This window comes from Hypomesus nipponensis, chromosome 1, assembly GCF_054491055.1.
Source record: "Hypomesus nipponensis isolate SF chromosome 1, ASM5449105v1, whole genome shotgun sequence".
Taxonomy (NCBI): domain Eukaryota; kingdom Metazoa; phylum Chordata; class Actinopteri; order Osmeriformes; family Osmeridae; genus Hypomesus; species Hypomesus nipponensis.
Window position 1 is genome coordinate 6919805 of NC_140361.1, and position 23549 is coordinate 6943353.

A 23549-nucleotide genomic window follows, 5' to 3' on the forward strand; every position below is an offset into this window, starting at 1 on the left:
GAAAAGTCCTCATTTCTGGAGTTGATATATGTTGCTCGCAATGTTCAACGTGGCTTTTTTCTATTCCTGCCACCACCCCTCCCGCTCTTACCCTTTCCTCCCCCACTCCATTCTCCCATCGCTTCTCTTTCCTACTCTGATCTTTCTCTCGCTCTCCTCCACCCAGGTCAGCCATTTAAACTGGACCCCAAGACGGCCCACAAGAAGCTGCGTCTGTCCAACGACTGCCTGACCATGGAAAAGGACGAGAGCTCGCTGAAGAAGAGCCACACTCCCGAGCGCTTCAGCGGCACGGGCTCTTACGGCGCCGCGGGAAACGTCTTCATGGACAGCGGCTGCCACTACTGGGAGGTGCTGCTGGGGGCCTCCACCTGGTAGGACACCATGAGGGCCAAGCCTCACCTACACACCTACACACCTCCTCACCTCACCTACACTCCTCACATGCCAGCTAGCAGTGCCACATGTTCCATGTACATGAGTTTTGGCATGTTTTTCGTTCATTCATAAAATATTTAATAATCGTTTTTATTTCCAGGCCTTGTTTGTACCTCTGTGGCTGCCTTATACCTTTTTATTCTTTCGTGTTACAACTCTAAACCGACCATCTTTTCTGTAAATCCCACCAGGCATGATTTTGTGAGGTATCGGTTCTCACTAAACTCAAACCCCCTCCCCCTCTACAGGTACGCAGTGGGCGTGGCCTACAAGTCTGCGCCCAAGAACGAGTGGAGTGGCAAGAACTCGTCCTCCTGGGTGCTGTCTCGCTGTAACAACAACTTCATGGTGCGTCACAACGGGAAGGAGATGCAGGTGGAGGCCAGCCCCCAGCTGCGGCGCCTGGGCGTGCTGCTGGACTACGACAACAACTCGCTGTCCTTCTACGACGCCATGAACTCTCAGCACCTGCACACCTTCGACGTGGCCTTTGTGCTGCCTGTGGCGCCCACCTTCATGATCTGGAACAAGTCAGTCATGATCCTGTCAGGCCTGCCCGTGCCTGACTTTGTGGACTGTAGTGAGCAGCAGCAGGACCTCTGTCGCCAGCAGGAGTCTCCCTACGGCTCCGGGATGAAGTCCTGTCACTAAGGCATCCTGGGACTTGGAGTCTCAAGTTTCTGGGTTTCACATTTGAGTCTTTTGAGGACCAGGGTTGAGCTCCAGACACCGAGACCTACAATACGCTATGGTGGGAGAGGGTGGGGTATAGGATCCTCTTTGCAAAGTGTGCCGTTTCTCTCTCTCCATTTGAAAGCCTTGGGTTGGTGTAAGTAGAGATTCCATCTTGTTTCTGGAATCAAAACGATAGTTTTAAATTACTGTTTAACGGGGAAGAGAGTGCACTCCTGGGGAAGAAAAATAGCATATAAAAGATTCAGAGTTCTGCAGAAGATTGGCCATTGGTTGGCCAGGACTTTGGTCAGTTGACAGTGCCAGATGCCAGAAAACCAGATTGGTTTTCCAGAGGGGTCTTCCTCTTCATTTATTTTACCATCATCCTCTTGGTTAGGTTTTTCATTGGTAGGTGATGGTTGCCGACACCGACTTGTGTTTAAGGCTGGTTTTGTTTCTGATATTCCAGATCACCAGAGGTTTATTCGCGTTATGTGACTACTAGCGTTGTATCATAAGAAATGTATTGATTACGATTTAATAGAAGAAAATGTTGATTATTTATGAATAATAAGTTGGTTTGCTTTGTTGGTCAATCTCAATGTATTCTCATAATGCACTTTTAAGATTGACCATTTTATCAGTGTGTATACAATAGAACTGAATTGGGCCGGGTTGTATTTTTTAGATAGCATAGTCAATTTATCTTGTATAGTGAAAGGAATATGATAATGATGTTTATGCGGTTTCTATCACGTTAATCAGGGTAAACCTGACAAGATGGTGACAGTGTTGAATAATATTCAGGTAGGAGAGGGTGAACAGGTGCTGTGCTGTGGTTCTGGGTGTCATGGCATGTTAATGTGTTAACTATGGGATTTGTTCACACACACACAAAAACATGTATACACACTCTTCATGTTTTTATGGTTTGGTTTGATTTGGTCGTGATGGCGCATGTAACATTGTAGGATTCCACTCACAGATCCCCCTGTGGTCATGTATTTTCTACATACAGGACATCCAGTTTGCCACAAAGACAACATCCTATTTCACCTGTAGTATCTTTCAAAGTACAACCCAGTCCCCCTTGTCTAATCACAAGTGAAATCACTTCTACTTCCAAGTAGACCTCATCCCCAGTTGAATGCGATATTAAAACATACGGTCCAACCAGCGATTCATTTTGAAGTGTGGTCACAATTAATTAAAATTCCACAGTCATGGAAACCACATAATGCTTGTTAACTTGATGATTCCTGCAAAGCATGCTAGGGTTTCACTTGACAAACTAGATGACACTTTCCACTAAATCAAAAGTAAAAAAAAAAAAAAACTCTTCGGTCAATCTAATTAATTAATTTCAGCATTCATTTGAAGTTTACAATGTATATAAGGTTTTGTCTATAAATATAAGTAGCTGTTTAACCAGAAGTAGACATCTTTATGTTTTTGCAGAACAACTCTACTCTTGGTTAAAGTGTGTGCAGACTGCAAGCAGGGCCAAGCATTATACATTTTCCATAAATGTGAGCAATGGTATGTTTGGAGAAAAGGCATCACAAAGAGACGACCATAAGCTATACAGTGCGCTCGTAAATAAATACAAATGCAGCCTAGTCTGGAACATAGTTATTTATTTTGAAACCTGTTACCAAGGTTTTGTGTGTATTATGAAATCCTTAAAGTTAGTTTTCAGGGCTAATGATGATCGGATCGACAATCAGTCATGTATTTACATGTGTAGGCAAATATAAAACAAATCTTTCTGTGTTGACAGTGAAGGCATGGCAATAAGCATGTACTACTTGGTATACTGTCCAAATTGAGTTTTCATTACACCTGTACAGATTTAGGAACTGGCTCACGTACTACTGATCCCACAACTCTCCACTCTCCACATATCAGTGACTTTTATGTTCTCATAACTGAGTGTTCCCACCTCATCCTGATTTAAATGTTTTTGTTCTGTTTTGAAATCTTTTTTTTTTTTTTTTTTGCACAAAAAACGACACTGCGTCAGGTTTGATTGGTCCACAGAGAAACCAGAGGAGGAAGTCCACATCAGAAGATCAGAGGTTGGCCCTTTCTCCACTTCCTGAAAGTAGAAAGAGTAGAGATTCTACTTGAAGAGTCATGTGTTTCATGTGTGAGCATGTCCGTTCCATGAGAACTGTAAAATATGGCTTCTCGCCCCCAAAAAGGGTTCTTTACAAAACTGCATTGACATGTACTGCAAAGTAATGTACAGTCACTACTGTAGGTTACAAGTGGTGTCTGGGTCTTTGCTTATTATTATTTATTTTAACATTTCAGTAGATTTATGAATGTCATGTTCTCCAAAAGCCCATTGCGATGACCACTCATGGGTCAGATCCTTGTGTACATTGTCTTAACTGGGATTGACTAACCAACTGAGATTCAGTTCATCAGGAGGGCTACTCCTGGCTGGGTTGCTGCATGTCAATGTGACTCCTGAAAAGTTTATCCTTCATCCCTGGGGGTGGGTTCAAATATTGCTATACATATTCATCAGAACACATCCACCAGAGACGCCAGAATTTAGACTTCTCGTGCATATCAGATAGTTTGCTGTGCATTTTTTCTTTACCAGTTGATGAATAAATATATATATATATATATTGATTTACAGTTTACCCTCAGTAGTTCTGTATGCCGTAGAAACTCATTTAGTTTCTGTGTTCCTCAAGCTTATTTTTACAAAACGTCAAAAAAATTGAACTGAGCTCGCTGCCCTACTTTGAGTATTTCAACCGACACCAAAAGAGGATCGAAAGAGTTGTGTTCATTAACATGACACTTCAGTTTCAATAGGTGTACAAGCCTTTAGTGAAAAAGGATTGTAAATCATAGTATGAAAAACAGTATATATTATATAATGTATAATATACAAAAATTATATGAACTATTGTTATTTATGTGAACTCAAGTCCAATTAAAAGTCTGATCCCAAACATGTTTTGTGTCTTCTCATTCCAGTAATTTATTTGGACAGGTAACTTTGATCTCTTATTTAACCCAATCATTTAGAAGGTCCCTTTAAAGATCTATACTGTAGATGTTCAACCATCATCTGGCTAAATGCTTTAACAGGTGCAGCAGATCATTTGAACATCATAGGAAACAATCTTTTTTAGTTTGTTCTGTATTCACTTGAAATACCAACATCCTCAATATCACCCAATTCTGTCAACCACAAAACCATACAGATCTCTATTGACCAAATCAGAGTTAGTATTTAATTCCAGTCCTCCCAAATAGCGAGGACCACACTGGGGGCTGAAAGAGACTGGACGTTCATTACCATCAACAAACTGCAAAGTACATTTCCTGAACCCCGTGGGTGAGATGGCATCAGGGATCGCACAGTAAAGGGAAAGTAAGGACAGTGGTAGTCCTAAACATGCAGGACTATGAAGACAGGTCAGCTCTGTCGTAATCATACCCTGTGGGTACGAGTCTGAGAGTCAGAGTCCGGCCCTGGAAAAGCTGGCACATGGCCCAGGTGACGGCTGTGGCTGCGACTGGCAGAGCCTCCTCAGACTGGCAGGTCATCCAGGGCCCAGGGTGAGGTTGGTAGGGTGATGCCCGCATGTTAATCATCTGCTGTTCTTGGCACTGGGCTGAGCCCTAGCTAGTGTACCACTGTTGTTCTGTGACACAGTACAAAAGTACCCTGGAGGTATGGCTTCTTGCCCCCACACCAGAAAGATGGTGTGGGTGAAGAGGCTTCTTATGGGTTATGTAGGAAAAGTTACAAAAAACGGGAAGATGTTTTTTCCATAAATAACTTTTTTTTTTACAGTTGAGAACAGATGTCCACGTAAAATCAACACTGCTCTCTCTCTCTTTTTTCGTCCTTCTCACTCTATGAACCCAATCATTTTGACATTCCCAATTGATTCCAATGCTATTTCCAAGCATTCCATAAAAAATCATTCAGTTAAATCAAGTAAATGCAGACTTGTGGCTTGTTAAATCGTTTATCAGTGCAGCCCCCGATGCAGAGTAAAACAACAAACTAACTTGGATTGAGTAAAAACATATTGTTTTACACATTGTACATATTGGGGAAAGAGGGACCTATTGAATGTTGCAGGATGACTGATCTGTATTGTGAATTAATCAATCTCACAACAGTACCCTCAAACCATATCAACGCTCTTGTTCTTAGAAAAAGTATCCCCTTTCCAAACAGATTCACTGGCCCGGTTTACAAAAGCTGTGTTTGCATGTTTCTGCTGGTTAAAAATTTGCATGCCCAAAGGTTATTTAATTTTTTTGTCAAAACCATAAGACTCAAAAGTTTACAGATCAGTGAACCAGTGAGGAAGGTTTTTGTAGACTTCCTCGGTAGAGCTGCATTAGACCTGTTCAATAATGGACAGCAGCCAGTGGGGCCTGAGAACATCCATAACAGACCTGAAGAGTAAGACTAGGAGGAGGCTGGTTTCTGGCCCAGAGAGACGGCCCCAGGACATCAGCACCTAAACAGGCAGTAGATCTCAGGGAACCCGGAGGACGGTTGTCTAGATTAATCCCAGGGTTAGGGATCTATCTCTGTGGACCACCACAGCTGTCCTTACATGGAGACACACACAAGCACACACACACACAAGCACACACACAAGCACACACACAAGCACACACACAAGCACACACGCAAGCACACACACAAGTACACACACAAGCACAAACTGGGTCTTCATGGGCCCTTCTGACAGAGAAGTATGGCTCTGAGGTTTTAGATCAACCTCAGCGGAATCTCTATTCCCTCTCTCTCTTTCTTTTGCTCTCTCTCTGGCTTTCTCCTATCTCTTTAGTTGGCAGGGAAATGGGACAGCAACATGAATCAGAATGGTACAGTAGATCTTCCAGTGACTGATGTAGTTCTAGGTTTAATATGTGCTTTCTGTCTGATGATGTTAGATGGGGCCAGGGGGGGGCTCACAGTGTGGAGATTGTCGACACTGATTTATGCTGTACTCCAAAAGAACGTTTCAACTCTTGAAAATGAAAGCAATAGATTGTTATTTTTGTAACATCAAAATACATACCATGCATAGGCCCGTTAATAAACACACAAGAGCATTTGCAACACAAACACATTCATAACTCACTAACAAAAAAATAATTTTTAATCCATTTTTAATATTCTGACATTTTTGAGGATTAATTGTTGCTCTGTTCATTCCGTCTTTACAAAACACTCCCCTGGCTTTTTTTATCTCTGTGTGGGCGCTGTGATCTCATCAATAGTTGCCCAAAACAAACCGATGAAAGAACAACGCGAGTGGCCCTTCATTCAACACACCCTATTGTCTGACTAAACCTTTGATGTCTAATGAGATCATCCTCCCTATAGATAGAGTCAGATTATCACCTGTGCTATCCTGGTCAGCAATGTTCGTTTCATCGTATCCTGCCGGGCTTATGAATAGCCTTCCTTGTCCTTCAGCAACATGAGACAAGCATGTATTGTAGATAACAACTCAGACGGAGGCGAATGGAGATACCTGGGAGTCTCAATGTTTACTTTTTATCATTTTTTTCTGTTTTTCTGGTCATATTTGAAGTTAGTGTCACGGATTCAGCCGGTACCTCCTCTTGACCTCTGCTACTCCGTTTCTCTGTTGCCTGTCACTTGTCTCCGGATGTGTTCCAATCCAGGTTTCACCCCTCTCTGGCCTTACTGTTCCAACCCTCTATCCGGCTTCACAACTGTCTTGCATCGCTCATTAGTCTTGTGCTTGTGTTCTGTCTTGGACTCTCTGCCAGTTTGTTTCTGCAGTTTGCTAGTTGATTCCAGCCTTGTGTATCCTTGCCCAGTCTGCCTGTTATCGACCCTGCTCCATTTTTGATCCTCAAATTAACTGCCCCTTGGACCCCTGCCTGATTGGCTGTTCTCAGTGAAGCTCCCAGCTGCATCACCGTGTCTGTGCTCTGCTTTTGAGTCTCGTTTTGAGTCTTGACAGTCAGAGAAGTTAGAAGCTGTAGAAGTAAATCATTGATCACTACCAGCAGGGGTGGTGGGGTATATGAGGTGGGGAGGAGAACCAACACCTCGGCACAGCGGTAAACGGCGATGGTACTTCCTGTGAGACGTTGGTATTTCCTGCGACAACGAGGCAGGTACCGCAGGATGTCGGCTTGAAGATCCATCCTTCCTCTGCAGGGTATCGATGTGCTGCGCTGTATCATGTCAATACGTTCCTCTACGTTTGAAGTCCTAAATATACACACAGCTTTTTATTCTCATCCTAATGAAGTCTGGTTTGAAAAGCTGTCCTGTGCAATGAAAAAAAAAATTTCTACTCCCTGCTGCACTGTGTAGAGAAACTCATACTGTATTTGGTGTATGCTGAATATATTAAATATACTCTGATATATCCATGCTTTGATGTTGATTGTTATTATGAGGTCACGGCTTATGTAGATTATTTTTTCAGCACTTTACCGCCTAAAGCTTTAACACCTTTGCCTGCATGGGTTTGTGACCTTAAAACAGCTTAGACTGCCATTTTGTAAATCAATTTTCCGTTACCCGTTTCACTTAGTTATGTAATTATGATAATGCTGTCACGGATGACCGACCGATACTTGGCGGTCCACTTTTCCATCAAAACCGACCAAACCCATCTCCTTCCCTGCCACTCCCCTCCCCTTACCTCTCCATCTTTTTATTTTCGATTGTAAATACTGTAGGTGGCAAAGCCTCATTCACCCCCCCCCACTCCTTAAAAGTCCCAGTCAGGGAGGACGGCACTCGGCTAGGATCAAACGTTTAATTGGAGCTGACTTTAAAATGCTGCTCATAGCAACATCTGTGTCATCTCCATGGTATCCATAACACCCTCCCGTGACAGGACAGAGCCTCACAAATGAGATCACAGCCTCTCATGTCGCCTGTCACTCACACCCAGAGAACAGGGGTGTGAGCTCTCACTGGCCTTTTGGCTGTGTGACTCCTGTTACTCTTCTCCCCCTGGGGATTCATTGATGGATCTGTAAATTGATACATCTGCTGCCTACGTGGATTGAATATTTTGGAGCCTGTTATCATTTCCAGCTAAATGTAAATGCAGAACAGGAGGAAATAAGATGGAGAGGACTGCCACAATGTGTGTTGAATGGACTTGCAGTGTGGGTCTAGAGCTGTGTCCCTGCATTTGGTTTCTACTTTATCTCAGGATAGCGACAGAAGCTATGCACTGATGCCCTCTGTGACATGCTTGCGTGTAAAAAGGGCTATACAAATACATTTTATTTGATTTTATTTGATTTGATGAGACCATCTCTCGCTAATTCAGTTGTCAATATATTGATACCGAATATAATGAATAATGTATGTGGTGTCTTTCTGCAGCTTAACGTCAAATGCTACGGTGGTGACTAGTTATGGGCTGTACTGTACACACCACACATGAACAGTCTCTCTCAGGGTTGAAATCGGATGCAACCTGTGTGTGTTTTTTGACATGTGTTTTGTGTTTGCTAGCTTGATCCTTCTGGCTGTTCTCTGTTAGAAGGTATTCCAAGGAGAGGGCACCTATATATGGCTCCCGTGTTCAGTGACCTGAGCATAATAATCCCATATTAAGACATGTGGAGGGGCATGCATGTGTATTACAGTCCATCATCCCCCAGTACTGTGCAGGATAGTCTGTGTGCTTATGTGCCATGTGATTTTGTGTAAATTGCACCATTTTACAGTATTTCCCAGGAGTCGGGCAGACTCGCATAAACGGCATAAACTCATTTATTTTTCATGTTTTCCCAAGAATCAAATGATAACAAGGATCAAATGATAACAAGGATCAAATGATAACAAGGAAAAAATGATAACAAGGAAAAAATGATAACAAGGAAAAAATGACCTCTTCCTAAACCAAAGACAATATGACTAGACTTTGTGTATGTTTGAATGAAGAGCATTATGGGAATAAGGAAAACATAATAATAATAATAACAATAATAGAGTTTATTTATAGAGCACATATCATACAAGAATTGCAGATCAATGTGCTTTACATAACATCAATAAAAAATATAATACAAGTGATAAAAGTAATAGAAACAAAAACATAAAAGTACAAGAATCAAAGTGTTTTATAAGTTAAACAATACCTGAGCTAGCAAGTAACAGTCCATTCCATCCAGAGAGCCCTCAGGATGCATTCTCGATGTATGTATCCACTACTGCATCCCAACTGTGGCTCAAATGAACTTCAATTAACGTGCACATTGTACCATATGAATCCAGTTCCTACCCCATTAGGTTTGTGATGGGTGTGCAACTGTACACCACTCATGCAAAAAGATGTTGACAAAACAGTTCCCATCTTTGCCCTTGACCCTGTTGAATGAAAGTGACTAATGGGTTTGGCAAACAGAAGCGCCATGCAACATTACACCCAGCCGAAGTTATTTATCTTACCCTCCAAAAACTCCACATGATTTATTGAAATTCGTCAGAACTCTTTTTTGTGTTCTCCTTCTGCTGTTTGGTGATATATAGGATATAGGATATATAGGATTGTCTTCTTCTATCTTTTGTGATATACATGTCCTATAAGCTGCACAACCATACACACTTCTCTGTACTCAGACTATTAATACAGAAATACATGCTGTGGGATGAACAGATGATACTGTATCAAAAAAACATACAATTAAATTATAAATAATACAATCTAAAATAGTTTTTCCATACAGACTATACAGATTATCGCACAACACTGGTGTGCCCTTGAGTTCCTGACACAAAAGTTTGGTTTTCCCCAAGTTTCCAGCTTTCAAACACAACACCACAACACAACAAGTAAACCACAGGGGCTCTATGACCGACAGTGTGTGATAAGTGTGTGACCCTGAGCTCTCATGCCCTGGTCCTCTATTCCCTCTAGCTTAGGCCACGTCATGTCAGCAGCCCTGCCCCTTCACAGCCCCCTTCTGTTGACACATACAAACACCCACAACCCCGCTGAGATGACATCACATCCTGCATTAACAATTAGCTGGGTCTTCAAAAAGCTCTCAAAAGCCCTAGAAGTAATAGCCCAAATGCATACACTCTTGTATTTAGTTAGTGTATACTCAAAAACATCCATGTTGTCTCCTTGACCTCTACCTGACTGTCACACTGTCGCCCCATGCACACACTTAAGGAAAAAACTTCAGTACAGGCTAACGATTTCATATCCACAGCTGAAAAGTGGGAGCTGACATAAGGAAAGATGACAGCATTAAAGGTTAGCTGTTATGAATGTCCACTTTCCCTTCTACCTGTGGTCGGGCCTCAAAGGAAATTCAGCCCATATAAGGTTTGTTGTCATCATCATTCATTTGATCACCAATAGTGACTTTGTCGTTCCTTGAAGAGTGTCTAACAATCAGATAGAATTTCTTTGTTCTATAAAACCGTGAACACAATAACTTAAAATCATTGCTGCAAAACTGCCAAGAAATTCAACTAAATTTACAGTACAGCTTACTCAGATACAGGTCAATTTTCAGCCCCTAAGCTGATGGGATAAAAGTTGGCAGTCAGTTTAGTGTATGTTTTGATGCGTTCTGTGCATAGCTCCTATGTACATCCCTAGTTCAGTTATTATCCCATTGACAAACACAGTGTATGGTTATCTCAAGGAGAAACCCCTAGAAGTCTGAGACAGTACCGTAACAAAATCCCTTTCAACTAGTCAAGTTTATCTTAACCCGCCTGAAAAGCCACCCTTTTGGAGATCAACTCCAGTCAGCCAGGAACATTCCAGATGGAACTATTTATTTTCTATTCCTTCTATCTCTTTATCCTCTGGCCAGATCTCTGGGCCTGGACCTGAGCCCGCCAGAGTGTCTGTGGAGACAAGGATTCCTGCATCAGCAGAGCAACAGGCATCCGTAAAGGTATTCAAGTGTTTAAATGTAAACAGCTTTGGCTCCAATCCCTTCTAAGACCCACCAAGTTATTGACCATAGCCCGGCACTGCTGGAGAAGGAGTTGATCTCAAGGTTGTTGGTGGGGGGTTTAAGACTTGTGATTTGTTCAGTTATTTTCTCTTTTTTATTTTCTGCCCCGAGTGACCCCACTATCTTATTGTGATTTACACACGCGTCTGCTATTTCAACCGACCTTCAGTTGTTTCACTCTGGATTACACTTCCTGATCTGATGGAGGAGAAACCAGTAGGTAATGAAACATCTCAAGGGTACTGATCTCAAACCTGAGGGAAATAATCACATGACACCTGATATACGATTTCATGCCAACACTGAACTGAGCCACTTTTTGCTTTTTGCCTTCTGTGTCTGTGATTTGTTTTCCACCATGGGCCCACCCTGCAGGTAGGATGACGTGTTGGGTGAAGGATGAGGCGATTGAGTGCGGGTGCCCAGGCGAGCAAAACTACTGCCTCCACGGCCCTCGGTGCTCCACAACAGCTTTCAAATGTCAAGACTCCTGTACCGGAGAGTCACAGTGAATTCCGAGTGAATCAAAAAGGTTACTTACAAATACCATAGAGTTCATGGTGACTCAGAGGAAAAGCGCAGAACTGGCATGTTGCCTCAATAGGATTACTTCTTCACAGATGCCCAGATGCTGTATTCGTATCTGTTGGTTTACAACCTTTCTGTTTTAGTTGGTGGAGTGGTGTTGACAAGCTATAAATACACTCGAGTCACGAAATTTGATTTTATGTAGATAAGTGGCAAAGTAAAGTATATTATGTTTCTATGAAATGGAAGAAGGCAGCCTATGCCCTTATGTACTCCATACATACTGAGCTTAGTGTTGTGTTTACTGTAATGTTGGACTGGGAGACTTTGTGATCTGTATGTAACACAATGCTCATTCATTTGAGTGAGCACATTGTCCATCAAGACATCACTTACATAAAAATCGCTTGACATAAAACATTGATTGATTGTGGAGGTGCAGTCCCAGAATATAGTTGTCGTACTTTTAGTGCCTCCATTTACTGCAGTGCTGTTGACCGATCATTTGCAAGGGCATGTGGGATCGATGAGAGTGGCCCATAACGATGATTCCAATTGCCTTCCCAGTTGTTACACACTGTCCCACACGCTGAGTGAGCAGTGGGGCAGGAGTGTATAGGCCCTACTGTCCCCTACACCTCAAGGTCTCCCGTCAATTGAAAAACAGCAACCATAAATGTCAGAATGATGACACCGGTACTGATTGTGTGATTACTTCTGACCTCCTACCGACCCTGGGCTGAGTTTGAGAGCTATGAGAGGGGCGTGTGAACCAGTGTACTGGACCTTGCTGGGCGTTATGTGTTGGTCACACTCCCCCTGAAGCTCTTGGCTTCGTGTGAAGCAATTGATTACGTAGTCTATGAACATCGCAACTACTTTCATTCAAAAAACAACTGAACAAAACAACCAGTAGCACACTCCTACAGGCCTACCGTGAATGCTGTGTCATGTTGTTGTTTTTTTTTACCAAACAATAGATCTCCATTTTTTGGTCAGTTTAAACCATCCTTAGTTCAACCAAATTGACATTTGTGGCAACATTTCCAGGTTTTAGCATTTGGTTGGATGCAGTGTAGCATTGCGTTAGGTACCCACAAGTCAGGGGTTTTTTCTGTGTGTGATTAGCTGGAGGGTGACCTGTGCGTTCTCCCAGTGGGACAGAGCCAGCACGGGTGCAAGTGCAATCTCATGTCAGCATCTTCCCCCATCACCTTCCAAACACTCATTGCCTCTGACCGAACCTGCTGCATCTAGCCTAGCCCACTCATGTTCAGCATTAATCTTTCAGTTCGCCAACACAAAGAAGACACATCTAATTGAGTCTGTATAGAGGTGCCATTGACCGTTTGTATGATCTGAAAAATGAGGAAAAAACAAGTGCGTGCCTCTTGTGAGGACGGTAGCAAGAGTAGGACCGAGATTGGATTTGACGTGAGCGTAGTTTATACATCTCTACTAAGCCGTAAGAGCTTGTGGCCTTCTCCTACTGTGAGTATAAAGGGGGGAAAATATGTAGTTTAGTGTGTTCACATTCCACACACTTCAACTCTGTATTTCTTCTCTATACTGAATAGGCTTACCAGACATGTCCCAGTTAATTATAATTACACAGCTTGTGTTTCATTTTGAGGCAAGAGTCCACCTGTTGTGGATTGTGTCAATATCTCCTCCTACTCATTTCCCAAACGCAAAATGGAGGCGCAAGGGCTGATTTGAAGGTCTTGATCTGATTGATCGGAACATTGGTTGGGCTTCACACATTTAAACACAGAATTTTTTAATTGAATTTGCCTGCCCTTTCCTCCTTCCTCCTTCCATTTGAGAATATCCCAACTAGGGTAGTTATCTGACATCATCCAAGAATCACCAGGAATAAGGCTTGTGTGACTGCAGCCTAAAAACACTCATATGCTGCTTCTCTTTCATATGGTGTTAGAAAGGTTCCCCTGTGTGTACTGTAAGGTTATTGGCAGTTGAAATGTCATACCGTATTTTTAACACTCAATTAAAGATGTCTTGAAGTCTATATTAGTTCCAACTTTATCTTTAATTGGATGGTGAAAATGAGCCTGGTCCTAACCAGACTCTCGCACATTTAATTTGTACAGAGAGTCTGGCCTCGCTCCATTGACAAGCGTTGACTTCCTTGTAGGCGAGTACTCTGTTGAAGTTTAAAACTATTGGATCTGCCCAGAGCCACTCTGATCTGCCATAACCAATCGCTAGCGTTCGCCTTAGGCAATTCCTTCACCACTACTGTAACAGAGCTAGCTGTAAAATCAAACTTTTCCCAAACCCTGTGGGGAGGAGGGCCACAACATCATGGCCACCAACAAAACTCAGCAATGTTCTTGCTCCGGCTTTAGCTGTTGGACATCGGCAGCGTTGCCACAACGGACTGAATGGCTTGGCTCACATCTTTCTCCCCTGCCATTCCGGAACTACAACACAAACTAGCGCACAACATCAACGTCATCGTTTTCAGCCACTCCCTCTGTTCGCTGATTGGCCGGTTAAAAAGTAAACTGCAAAATTTGACTTACCTACTGAACGGCCAGACCAAGTACATAAGCAAAATCCAAATTGAGCGGAAGTACGTAGGTCGGCAGAGCCAGACTAGGTGAAGATAGCCCTGTGTTGGAAATGAAGAGGCATAGAAGGTGTGTGCTTGTGTGTTTAGGAGTGTGTGTGTGGGTGAGTGGGAAGCATGGTTTATGGTGACTATACGCTGTCAGTGACTATGATTAAATGAGTCATTGCATACAGTAGTGACTCATTTTGAGATGTATCTGCCTGAATGTGTGTGTGCGTGTGTGTGATGACGGGAGAGGACTCACTGGCTTGCTGTACAGTCCAGAATCTCCTCATCACTTACTCAAATCCTCTTACAAAGTAAATAAATAAAAAAATCTAAAAACACAAGCCATATCTGGCTTACAGAGATTTTGTAAAGGGGCCATGTCTGTGCACGCCCAGGGTTAATGTCTCCCGCCAGAACCTCAACACTCCCCCCACCCCCTGCCCCCATGAGAGTCTGTAACCTGGATAGAACACAAAATGGGTTTCGTAGGATTCCTGCTGAATTTTTCATGACAAAAGTTATTTTTCTGCCTCCAGCGATGACCCACCCCAGCTCCAGTTCAATTGAAGTGCAATTTCTTGAGTTGCTCCTAGGGACTCGCGAGGCCAATATACATCTATTTATTTCTCTCAGCTTGTTGACACAAACACTCTGACTCGGCCGGCGTTCAGATTCTCGCTTTAGATTTCTCGCTCGCTCTTGCTCCTTTCACTCTCTCGCTCTCTCGCTCTCTCTTTGTCTGACTGTCTCTCCCACTCTCTTACCTCTTGGGATCTCACTTCTGAGATGGACTGAGAAATTATTCTGTCCCACAGGGAAGATCTCAAATCTCAGCAGCAACACAACAACATAAAATGTATCTGAAGATGAAAGAATCTATGAATATTTAGGCCAGGTAATTACATTGTACTATCAAAACCACTTGAGAAGTACACATTGAACAGCAGACATTGTGTGGAGGGATGGATCACTTATCAGGCAAACAAACTCTGAAGACTAACTGTCTGATAATATTGTATTAATGACTGATAACTGACATTGCTATGGTTATTGGGTAACACTTTAGATGAGCTCACCAAATTCATAATTTATTAACCAATTTGTTACTTATTAGTTAATGGTTCGTTCACCATTAGTTATTTGTTGTTCATACAAAATGTATCATTAGTAAAGCATTAGTAAAGCTAAACCCTAACCAAAACTTAAACCCTAAACCTAAACCCTAGCCCTAAACCCGAACACTAACCCTAACTGTGTGAACAAATACTTTACTAATGATACATTTTGTATAAACAATAAATAACTAATGTTGAACAAACCGTTAACTAATAGGTAACAAATTGGTTAATAAATTATGAATTTGGTGAGCTCATCTAAAGTGTTACCGGTTATTGTTATTTTTTTATGTTTATAAGGATCTAATAAAACAACAATAAAACAACAAAGAGCTAAGCATCCTCTATGTTTGCGTCAATACCTTCCTAGGGGTGTTGTAGGGGAGTTTTTGTACCAAGGTCACCTGGCAAGTAGCTAAGCCTCACTGGAGCACCTGAGTGCCGCTGACCTCGTGCTGCCTGTGAGGGCCCCCTGGGCTGCCTGGCAAGGACACAGTGGCACCAGGGTGGGTGGGTGAGGGTGTACCAGTCTTTGTTCACAGATTTTAAACATGGATTAAGATACTAGCATATCACACCTGTGGTGCTTTATCACTATTGTGAATCATTCCTAAGTGAGTCAAACCAAATAAGAGTTTTATATTTAGCTGCCTATTTGGCTGATGTTGAACAGACTTGTCAGTATTCCAGGTCATGAAAACCATGACCCACATGAGCTTCACAGTCATACCATAAATACTGGCAACATATCTGGCAGCGTGCTGCCACCTAGTGGGTTTGTAAAGGAGCCATGGACTCAAAGTGCGGTCTGAAATGTGGTTGAAATGTTACATGATAGGCAGTTAGAGATAATGTCCTGTAGGCTGGAACTGATAGAATTGAACATTTGTATTTGAATCTGTAGGAGACTTAGTATACTACCTAAAGGTGTAGTGTCTTATTACACCTTAGCACCTTATTACATTTCAGTCCATTTAAGGTATCTTATTGGGCTCCATTGTACACAAAGCTTAATCGCAATCTTACTTGAGGTGAGATGCCTTAGTGAAACAATAGTGTCATCTAGTGTTTTGTGAGCAAAACTGCAGTATGTGTGCCCATCATAGAAAACATTCAGTAGCCACAAATCCCTTTTATGGAGCACAATTTGGAATTGGAATTCACGTATTCACTTAAATGAGTTGGATTCAAATGTCTTTTTTAAAATGTTGCTTAATACATGATTTTGATTCTGAAACAGAAAAACCTGTGAGTAAAAAACGTCTAATTTAAATGCAAAGAAATGATTGTGTGAAAACTCTAACCTGACAAAGAATCCACAAAACTTCCCAGAATTCTAGAAAGAATCTTATTGGATAGAGGAGAACATACTTGTAAATGCCTTTAAACCAAATGTTCAAACAAGTGGGACCCTCAAATCCTAAAGCCTAAAAGGAGTGTATTATGTTCAAATGGTGTAAATGTTATATACGCACAGATAAAATGTACTGCTAAAATCTGAGTGTAAGATGAAGGAAAATTCACTATCTACAGACTAATTTGAACATGATCATATAAACATTTAAGCAAATTATCTACTGAATCTTGGTCAAATGTACAGTATAAATACAAAAGATACACACTTACAGTGTCTAGATAAAACAAGGATTTTAAATTGCTTAAGGATCACGCACATGTATTGTATGTGTTATACGTGTCCTCAGATTACAACCAGTGTTCCACTTCTGTCATCAGGGGTTTCTGAGGAGGTGAACATGGTTTGAACTTTGGAAGTGGCGTGTTGGAATCATGTTAAATGTCAAATGCAAAACTGTCAACAAATGACAGGTTACATATTAACGTTGCTATGGTATCACCAAGGACATATTTCTCTCTCTTTCTCTCTTTCTCTCTTTGATGTTATATCATAATTGTGTTTCTGTGTATTTATGATATTCTAATGAGTAGTAACAGATCAACAATAAATTGAATTAGCAATAGAACAGTTACTATGTATGACAATACGAGACATTACATGCATGAATACATTCATGATTATCAAAAGGGAAAGTAAGAACTGTAAATACGCACGTTTATAAGCAGATGGGTTATAGATGTTGTCACTGTTGTTTATTTATATTTGTTTTGTATCATTGATCCGTTTATTTATAATTTGTATCACTTTTTTTTTTGCGAAATTGTTCCAGCAAAATCGAATGGGCTCTTTAAACTGCCTTTAAAGAACGCGCTTTGAAATCAGCATGAGGCAATATTGCGCAATCATCGCATGCCGCATGGCCTGTTTCATAGCCTACGTGTCAGCACATTTGAGACGAAAAGGCAAGCTGGAACCCCTGGGGGAAGGGAGGACGTAGGCTAAATGCGCATCTGTGTGTCCAGACACCGGCTATTGTAAAAACGGCACAATCGTCGTTACAAATTATACCAGATGACTAACTTTTAACTTGTATCCCCCCCTCCCATCCACACGGAACGGCCGTCTGATAGGTTTATCTCTTCACCTGGATGGATGACAGCCCTTCATAGAAGACTTTCTAACAGTGATGGTCTCTCTGTTACAGAAGGTAAGGGAAACCCCCTTCCAACGGTGTCCATCAGATACAAGGTTGTGATAATGCTTCAGATCGTTGAGAACGTCTGATGTCAAACATGCGTACTCGTTCTTTCTCCTCCCCTACAGTTTCCTTGCATCCCAATGGTCAATTCTTTACCTGACGACTAAAGAGTCAACGCGCATCTATCGTCCGTATTTAAACACAACCAATTGCAAAATGTTTCCCATAGTGTCCAGCGCAACAGCGTTTCCCATTAATGAATATTTGTATAAAACAATTTGATAGTCACTTTGATTTCAAGTTTTTTTCTGACCGAAGTTAAACATGGACAGAGGTAAGAGGGAACAATCAATTATGTGATTTTATTGTGATTGTGCTCAAATGTTTTACTCAGAATTACGCCTATACAGTAGCCTATTTACTATGGATTATGTGCCAACTGCGTGCTGTCAAGCCAATTTTGTATGTAGTTCTTGGAAGTCACCCACACTGTCAAAACAATCATAAACTTAGCAAAGTAGAGGATAATTATTTAGATTGTGAGTTGGTCAACTAGGCTACACACATTTTGGTTGTAGCCATGTAGGGATGGCTTCGGGAGTGGCTATCGGGATTTTTATCTCAGTTAATCACATAAGAGTCATACCATCCATAAACTGCTGAAGAAGTAGGTGTGCATAGTATTGGTAGTATGATAGGAGAATTACATCATTGTACTATTGTAAGCCTGTTTTTAGATTACAATTGCCTAAAGTGTAGTTTGGGTGCAGTGTGTAACAATAACAAACCCATGAAAGTTTTCATGGGTTCAACAAACAGACATTGCTGTTGAGGCATACATTGCAAATGATTGTCTCTGGGAAAGGTCTGTGAAGTTAGATGTTTAATCCCAGTCACATCACTCATAAACAGACAATAATCCAAGACAATCAATAACCCAAACTACACATAAATAATCATGGGATGCATAAAGAGAGAGAAAAACATTCACCTCTGAATCATGTGGTGTAAAGGATGTCATTATCCGTTTGTTATCCAGAGCGCAAAACGATGACAGAGTTCTGGAAGATGCACTCCAGACAGGCCACAGTGGAGGAGATGATGCTGGACTCTCATGCCCAGGAGCTGACCCAGCAGGAGCTGCCAGAGATCCTGTCCCTGCTGCCTTCTCTGGCCAGTCAACGCATTCTGGAGCTGGGCGCTGGCATCGGGTCAGTAGCCCACCACGTGACTGGAGTTGGCTGTGTGTGTGTGTGTGTGTGTGTGCGTGTGTGTGTGGAGTAGTGGAAGGTTGTGTGTGACAAATGAGTAGGTCTGTTTGTACCTTTGTTTTCCCTGTGAATATCAGTGTGTCAGAATATCTGTTTGTGGGAGTGTGTGTGTCTGCGTGAGTGTGTGACATGTATAGACAATGTGTGTTGCATGTCTCTCTGTCTTTGTTCCCAAAAGGAGGTTCACCAGCCATCTCCTGACCATGGCTGACCATGTGACCGCCGTGGACTTTATGGAGAGCTTTGTTGAGAAGAACAAGCAAAACAACCGCCACCATAGCAATGGCGTTTTCATCCAAGCTGATGTCACCAAGTTGGATTTTCCCAAAAATAGGTACAAAGTTTAGGGGGTACTTTTATCAGTTGGAACTCACTTATTTTAATGAATGAAAAGTGCTGAATATGCTGAGGTTGTCAGGGAAATATTATCACAACACTTACAGACAGAAACCTAACAGAACACTTCCAAGCAAACAATACTATCAGTTACTCATTCTCATGCCCCATTGTAACACAGGAACATTTAGCATCAATACACACCAGACACAACTACACACACATAATTGAATCAGGTGCCATGTATTTTTTAATTTGGATTCAAGTTTAGAGTAGATACAGTATTGAGCTTGTTCTAAAGGTTAAGTTGCATATAGATTTAGATGAAACGTCTCATGTGTCTTTCTGTCTCAGTTTTGACCTGATCTTCTCTAACTGGTTGCTAATGTACCTGAGTGACGAGGAGCTCAGCTCTCTGTCAGAGAGGATGCTGGGATGGTTGGCACCCGGTGGCCACCTGTTCTTTAGGGAGTCCTGTTTCCACCAATCAGGTGAGAGTGTAAATATTCTCTTTCTAGAGTCAAAGTATAAGGCCAAGAGGCAGTTGCAATTCTGTCATAGTTAACGAATAGGGATTCACCTTTTTGTAATTACACATAAAAAGCACAAATGCACAAATTGGATCATCTCTGTCTTTGTAAACAGTTGAGGTTATGTTGTCATAAAAGCACACCGCTTCTTTCATATGTTGAGTCAGTGTTCAATGTGTATCTTTGTTTAGGAGATTGTAAGAGGGACTTTAACCCCACCCACTACCGTACCCCCACACTGTACAGCCACTTGATGACATCAGCACAGTGGGAGGGGTCAGATGGCACAGAGAAACAGGTGTATGGTTTTGACATTGTGGTCAACAAAAAAGTCCAGACCTACATTAAGGTACCTAGTCTATATGTCTATTGTTGTGTTGGTGCTATAAAAGAGGCTATTCTACAATGAAAAGACACCCACTCACCCATTACCCCACTACCCCCCAAAAAACTCCCCAGGATTTTTCTTCTCTCACCTCTCTCTCATCTTTCTCCCAATTCTGTGTTCAATTTCCCCCACTCCCTATCCAACTCCCCCCCAGATGAAGAACAACCAGAATCAGGTGTGTTGGCTGCTGGAGAAGGTTAGCCGCCAGGCAGCCGTCCAGGGGAACTTCACCACTTTCCAGCAGTTCCTGGACAACCAGCAGTACACTCGCCGTGGCATCCTGCGCTATGAGAAGATGTTCGGAGCCGGTTACGTCAGCACGGGTGGACCCAGCACCACCAAGGTGGGTTTGGACCTGAAGACACAGACTAGGATGTAGGTTAGATTCAAAGCAATCTATTTCACAATGATGACAGACTTTCAGTACCTGAAAGGTCAAAGATCTAAGACTATAGTTTGTGAAATTATTCCTTTCAAAATTATTTCTGTATATAATCATTTCACGTTGTAAAACGTTGAGCTAAAACACGGAGAGCAACGTTCCTTGTATTCTCAATGTAGGAGTTTGTGGACCTCCTGAACTTGAAGCCTGGACAGAAGGTTCTGGACATAGGTTGCGGTATTGGAGGTGGGAACTTCTACATGGCAAAGGTGAGAGCCAATGAAATCTCATGAAAAGAAGGGTTGACCAGTGTTCATGGGGATGCTTTACTCTACATAGAGTACACATAAATAACCTTGTTAAATCCTCATGATGATGATGATGATGATGATGATGCGGGTGGTTTTCCTCAGAACTTTGGAGTGGAAGTCTTGGGCATAGACCTGTCTGCCAATATGGTGGATATCGCTGTGGAGAGAGCAGCTGCAGAAAACATATCATCTGTGAGTGTAATATTTTGTATTCTTTTTTATTGTTTAAAGATTGTTCCAAATATAATATTTGTTCATTATTTATCTTATTGTTTTATTGATTATACCAAGCTAATGTTAAAACCTTAATTGTGTTCTATCAAAGGTTATGGACTTTAAGATGCTTGTGTAAGTCACACTTGAATACATGCATATTACTGAGTTTTCGGATGTGGTCATAATTAAGACTGTGATGTTTGGGACAGGTTGATTTTGAAGTAGCAGACGCCACAAAGAGGTCGTTTCCAGAGGGTTCTTTTGACGTGGTCTATAGTCGAGACACCATTCTGCACATTGATGACAAACTGGCCCTCTTCAAGCGCTTTTACGTTAGTATTCTTGACGTTGTAATATGACGTCCAACACACACCCTACAACTCACACCCTACAACACACACCCTACAACTCACATCAAATTCTGTGTACAGTGTGTAGCTCCAGTATTTGGATAATCAGCCTACAATTTTCCATATATTTGAAATGTTTTAAAGTCATTCCCTGGGCTTGTATTTAACTTAAAGATCAAAAACCGCTGGCTTGAACATGTCTAAGTACGACTGTACTTTATTACTGTCCTAAATGAAAGGTTCTTGTGTGTTGTTCCTTAGTCATGGCTGAAGCCAGGTGGTCAACTGTTGATCAGTGACTACTGCTGTGGAGAGAAGCCCTGGACTCCTCAGTTTGAGCAGTATGTCAAGCAGAGAGGCTACATCCTCTACACACCACCTCAGTATGAAAAGGTGGGCCTAGAACTACACTTCTTCCATATTTAAAAACATTGTCTTAATATGGTAAGATAAGTCTATAACTATTATTGTTTCACGTTTATAAACACTGTCTTAAAATGATAAGGTAGGCCTTCAACTATTCTTCTTCTGTCTTTGTAAACATTGTCTAGACTTAGCAAGGTGGGTCGAGTTGAAGTGGTGGTGTTTACAAGAGATGGTTGGTCAGTTACGAGTCAGAGGACCCATGATCAAACCATGGACTGACTGACTCCAGAAAAACAGTTTGGTTCTGCTCGACCAGCTGGGGGCACTGTGGTGTTTAGTATTGAATAGTGGCAGAGTACAGCTGAGTGAAAGTGGTTTAAATCCTTCCTCAGTATAAATACCATTGAATAGCTAGCTTTTGAGTGGCATACAGTAGCCAGCTAAAGCTGTGTTTGTGAGAGGTGGTTGTTTGCGATATATATACAAGCAAACTATCTGTGTCTGTTTTTTGTAAGCTTGTATTGACTTGTTTACCGGTATTGTACTGTGTGTGTGTGTGTGTGTGTGTGTGTGTGTGTGTGTGTGTGTGTGTGTGTGTGTGTGTGTGTGTGTGTATAGTTCATCGAGCAAGCAGGTTTTTCCAGTTTGCGGGCTGAGGACAGAACATCTCAGTTCATTCATGTGATTAAAATGGAACTGGAGAGAGCAGGGACCCTAAAGAATGAGTTTATAGAGGTATACTATACCATACAGTTACCAAAACATGCATTCACATACATGACCACACAAACACACACGAGCATGTACTCATTCCTGTGTCATGTTTCCCAGGAGTTCTCTGAGGAGGACTTCCTCGCGATTGTGAATGGGTGGAGGGAAAAACTGCAGCGCTGCAATTCTGGGGACCAACGCTGGGGGCTGTTCCATGCCACCAAAAAATGAAAAAAAGAGGAAAGAGAAGGAAAACGTTATACTGTATCCCTTAACTAGTGGGCCAATCCTCTGTCTGTCTCTTAGTTGAGCTTCTGTCTGATAATCTGCAACAGATGAAATATACAGTAAGACCTGTGTGGGTTGTTTTATTTGTATGTTTAGTAGTGACATTAACTTTTATTTTGAAGTGAGCTAAGTCATGGCCAGTCGTTTCCTGATAATAATAAAAAAAACCTGTTCTAGCATTCTAACTTAGTTTGACAAATGAAACCAGTAATTTATTCAGAATAGAAATCAGATCATTTTAATTCCTATTGATTGCATTCCATGTTGTGCAGTCAGCAAGGCTTGTTTGTCTTGTTATTGAAGGCACATGTCCTGCTCGAATACGTGTTGTGGTTTGGTAACGCTTTGCAAAATAAATTTAGATGACTCTTGCTTCTGTATGATTTTTTTAAAGGGGTACTTTCCTACAGTTCATGATCATTTATTTTGAAAACCTCTATCTATCATAGCCAAGTTTAACGGGTGAGTCGGACAACAGTTGCTGAATGAACTAAAGCTGAGAAAATCCGTTTTGA

General features: G+C 41.8%; 2 protein-coding genes and 1 long non-coding RNA gene across 6 annotated transcripts in view; 2 read left to right on the top strand and 1 right to left on the bottom strand.

The window, feature by feature from the left end:
* mid2 (midline 2) overlaps window positions 1-4088 on the top strand; it is an 86051-nt gene extending 81963 nt beyond the window's left edge. For all 3 annotated transcript variants that reach the window (XM_084668990.1, XM_084668981.1, XM_084669000.1), the window contains 2 exons: window positions 167-374; window positions 687-4088. In XM_084668990.1, coding sequence (XP_084525116.1) covers window positions 167-374; window positions 687-1089 — 611 coding nt within the window. In that variant the 3' untranslated portion in view covers window positions 1090-4088. The remainder of the gene's footprint in view (window positions 1-166; window positions 375-686) is intronic.
* On the bottom strand, window positions 3085-19255 carry LOC146302220 (uncharacterized). The gene is made up of 2 exons (XR_014727596.1): window positions 18877-19255; window positions 3085-3211 (listed from the first exon to the last, which is right to left on the bottom strand). It is a non-coding gene; the product is annotated as an uncharacterized LOC146302220 (long non-coding RNA).
* On the top strand, window positions 17696-23405 carry pmt (phosphoethanolamine methyltransferase). 2 transcript variants are annotated; one of them, XM_084669019.1, is made up of 13 exons: window positions 17698-17894; window positions 18011-18219; window positions 18925-19096; window positions 19335-19490; window positions 19847-19983; window positions 20214-20371; window positions 20565-20753; window positions 20972-21061; window positions 21206-21295; window positions 21529-21651; window positions 21931-22062; window positions 22654-22770; window positions 22867-23405. In XM_084669019.1, the coding sequence occupies exons 2-13, from the start codon at window positions 18210-18212 to the stop codon at window positions 22975-22977; spliced, it is 1485 nt and encodes a 494-aa protein (XP_084525145.1). In that variant the 5' UTR covers window positions 17698-17894; window positions 18011-18209; the 3' UTR covers window positions 22978-23405. The 2 variants fall into 2 exon arrangements, with proteins under 2 accessions (XP_084525136.1, XP_084525145.1); XM_084669010.1 differs by lacking the exon at window positions 18011-18219 and having other exon boundaries at window positions 17696-17894.
* Window positions 23406-23549: the final 144 nt, after the last annotated feature.

What these genes read in the sequence shown, in the direction of transcription:
- pmt (XM_084669010.1), top strand. Translation starts at nt 17,840, where the DNA reads ATGACAGCCCTTCATAGAAGACTTTCTAACAGTGATGGTCTCTCTGTT. An exon ending in AAGTCCAGACCTACATTAAG is followed by an intron (nt 20,372 to 20,564) that starts GTACCTAGTCTA and finishes ACTCCCCCCCAG; the next exon opens with ATGAAGAACAACCAGAATCA. An exon ending in CTGCAGAAAACATATCATCT is followed by an intron (nt 21,296 to 21,528) that starts GTGAGTGTAATA and finishes TGTTTGGGACAG; the next exon opens with GTTGATTTTGAAGTAGCAGA.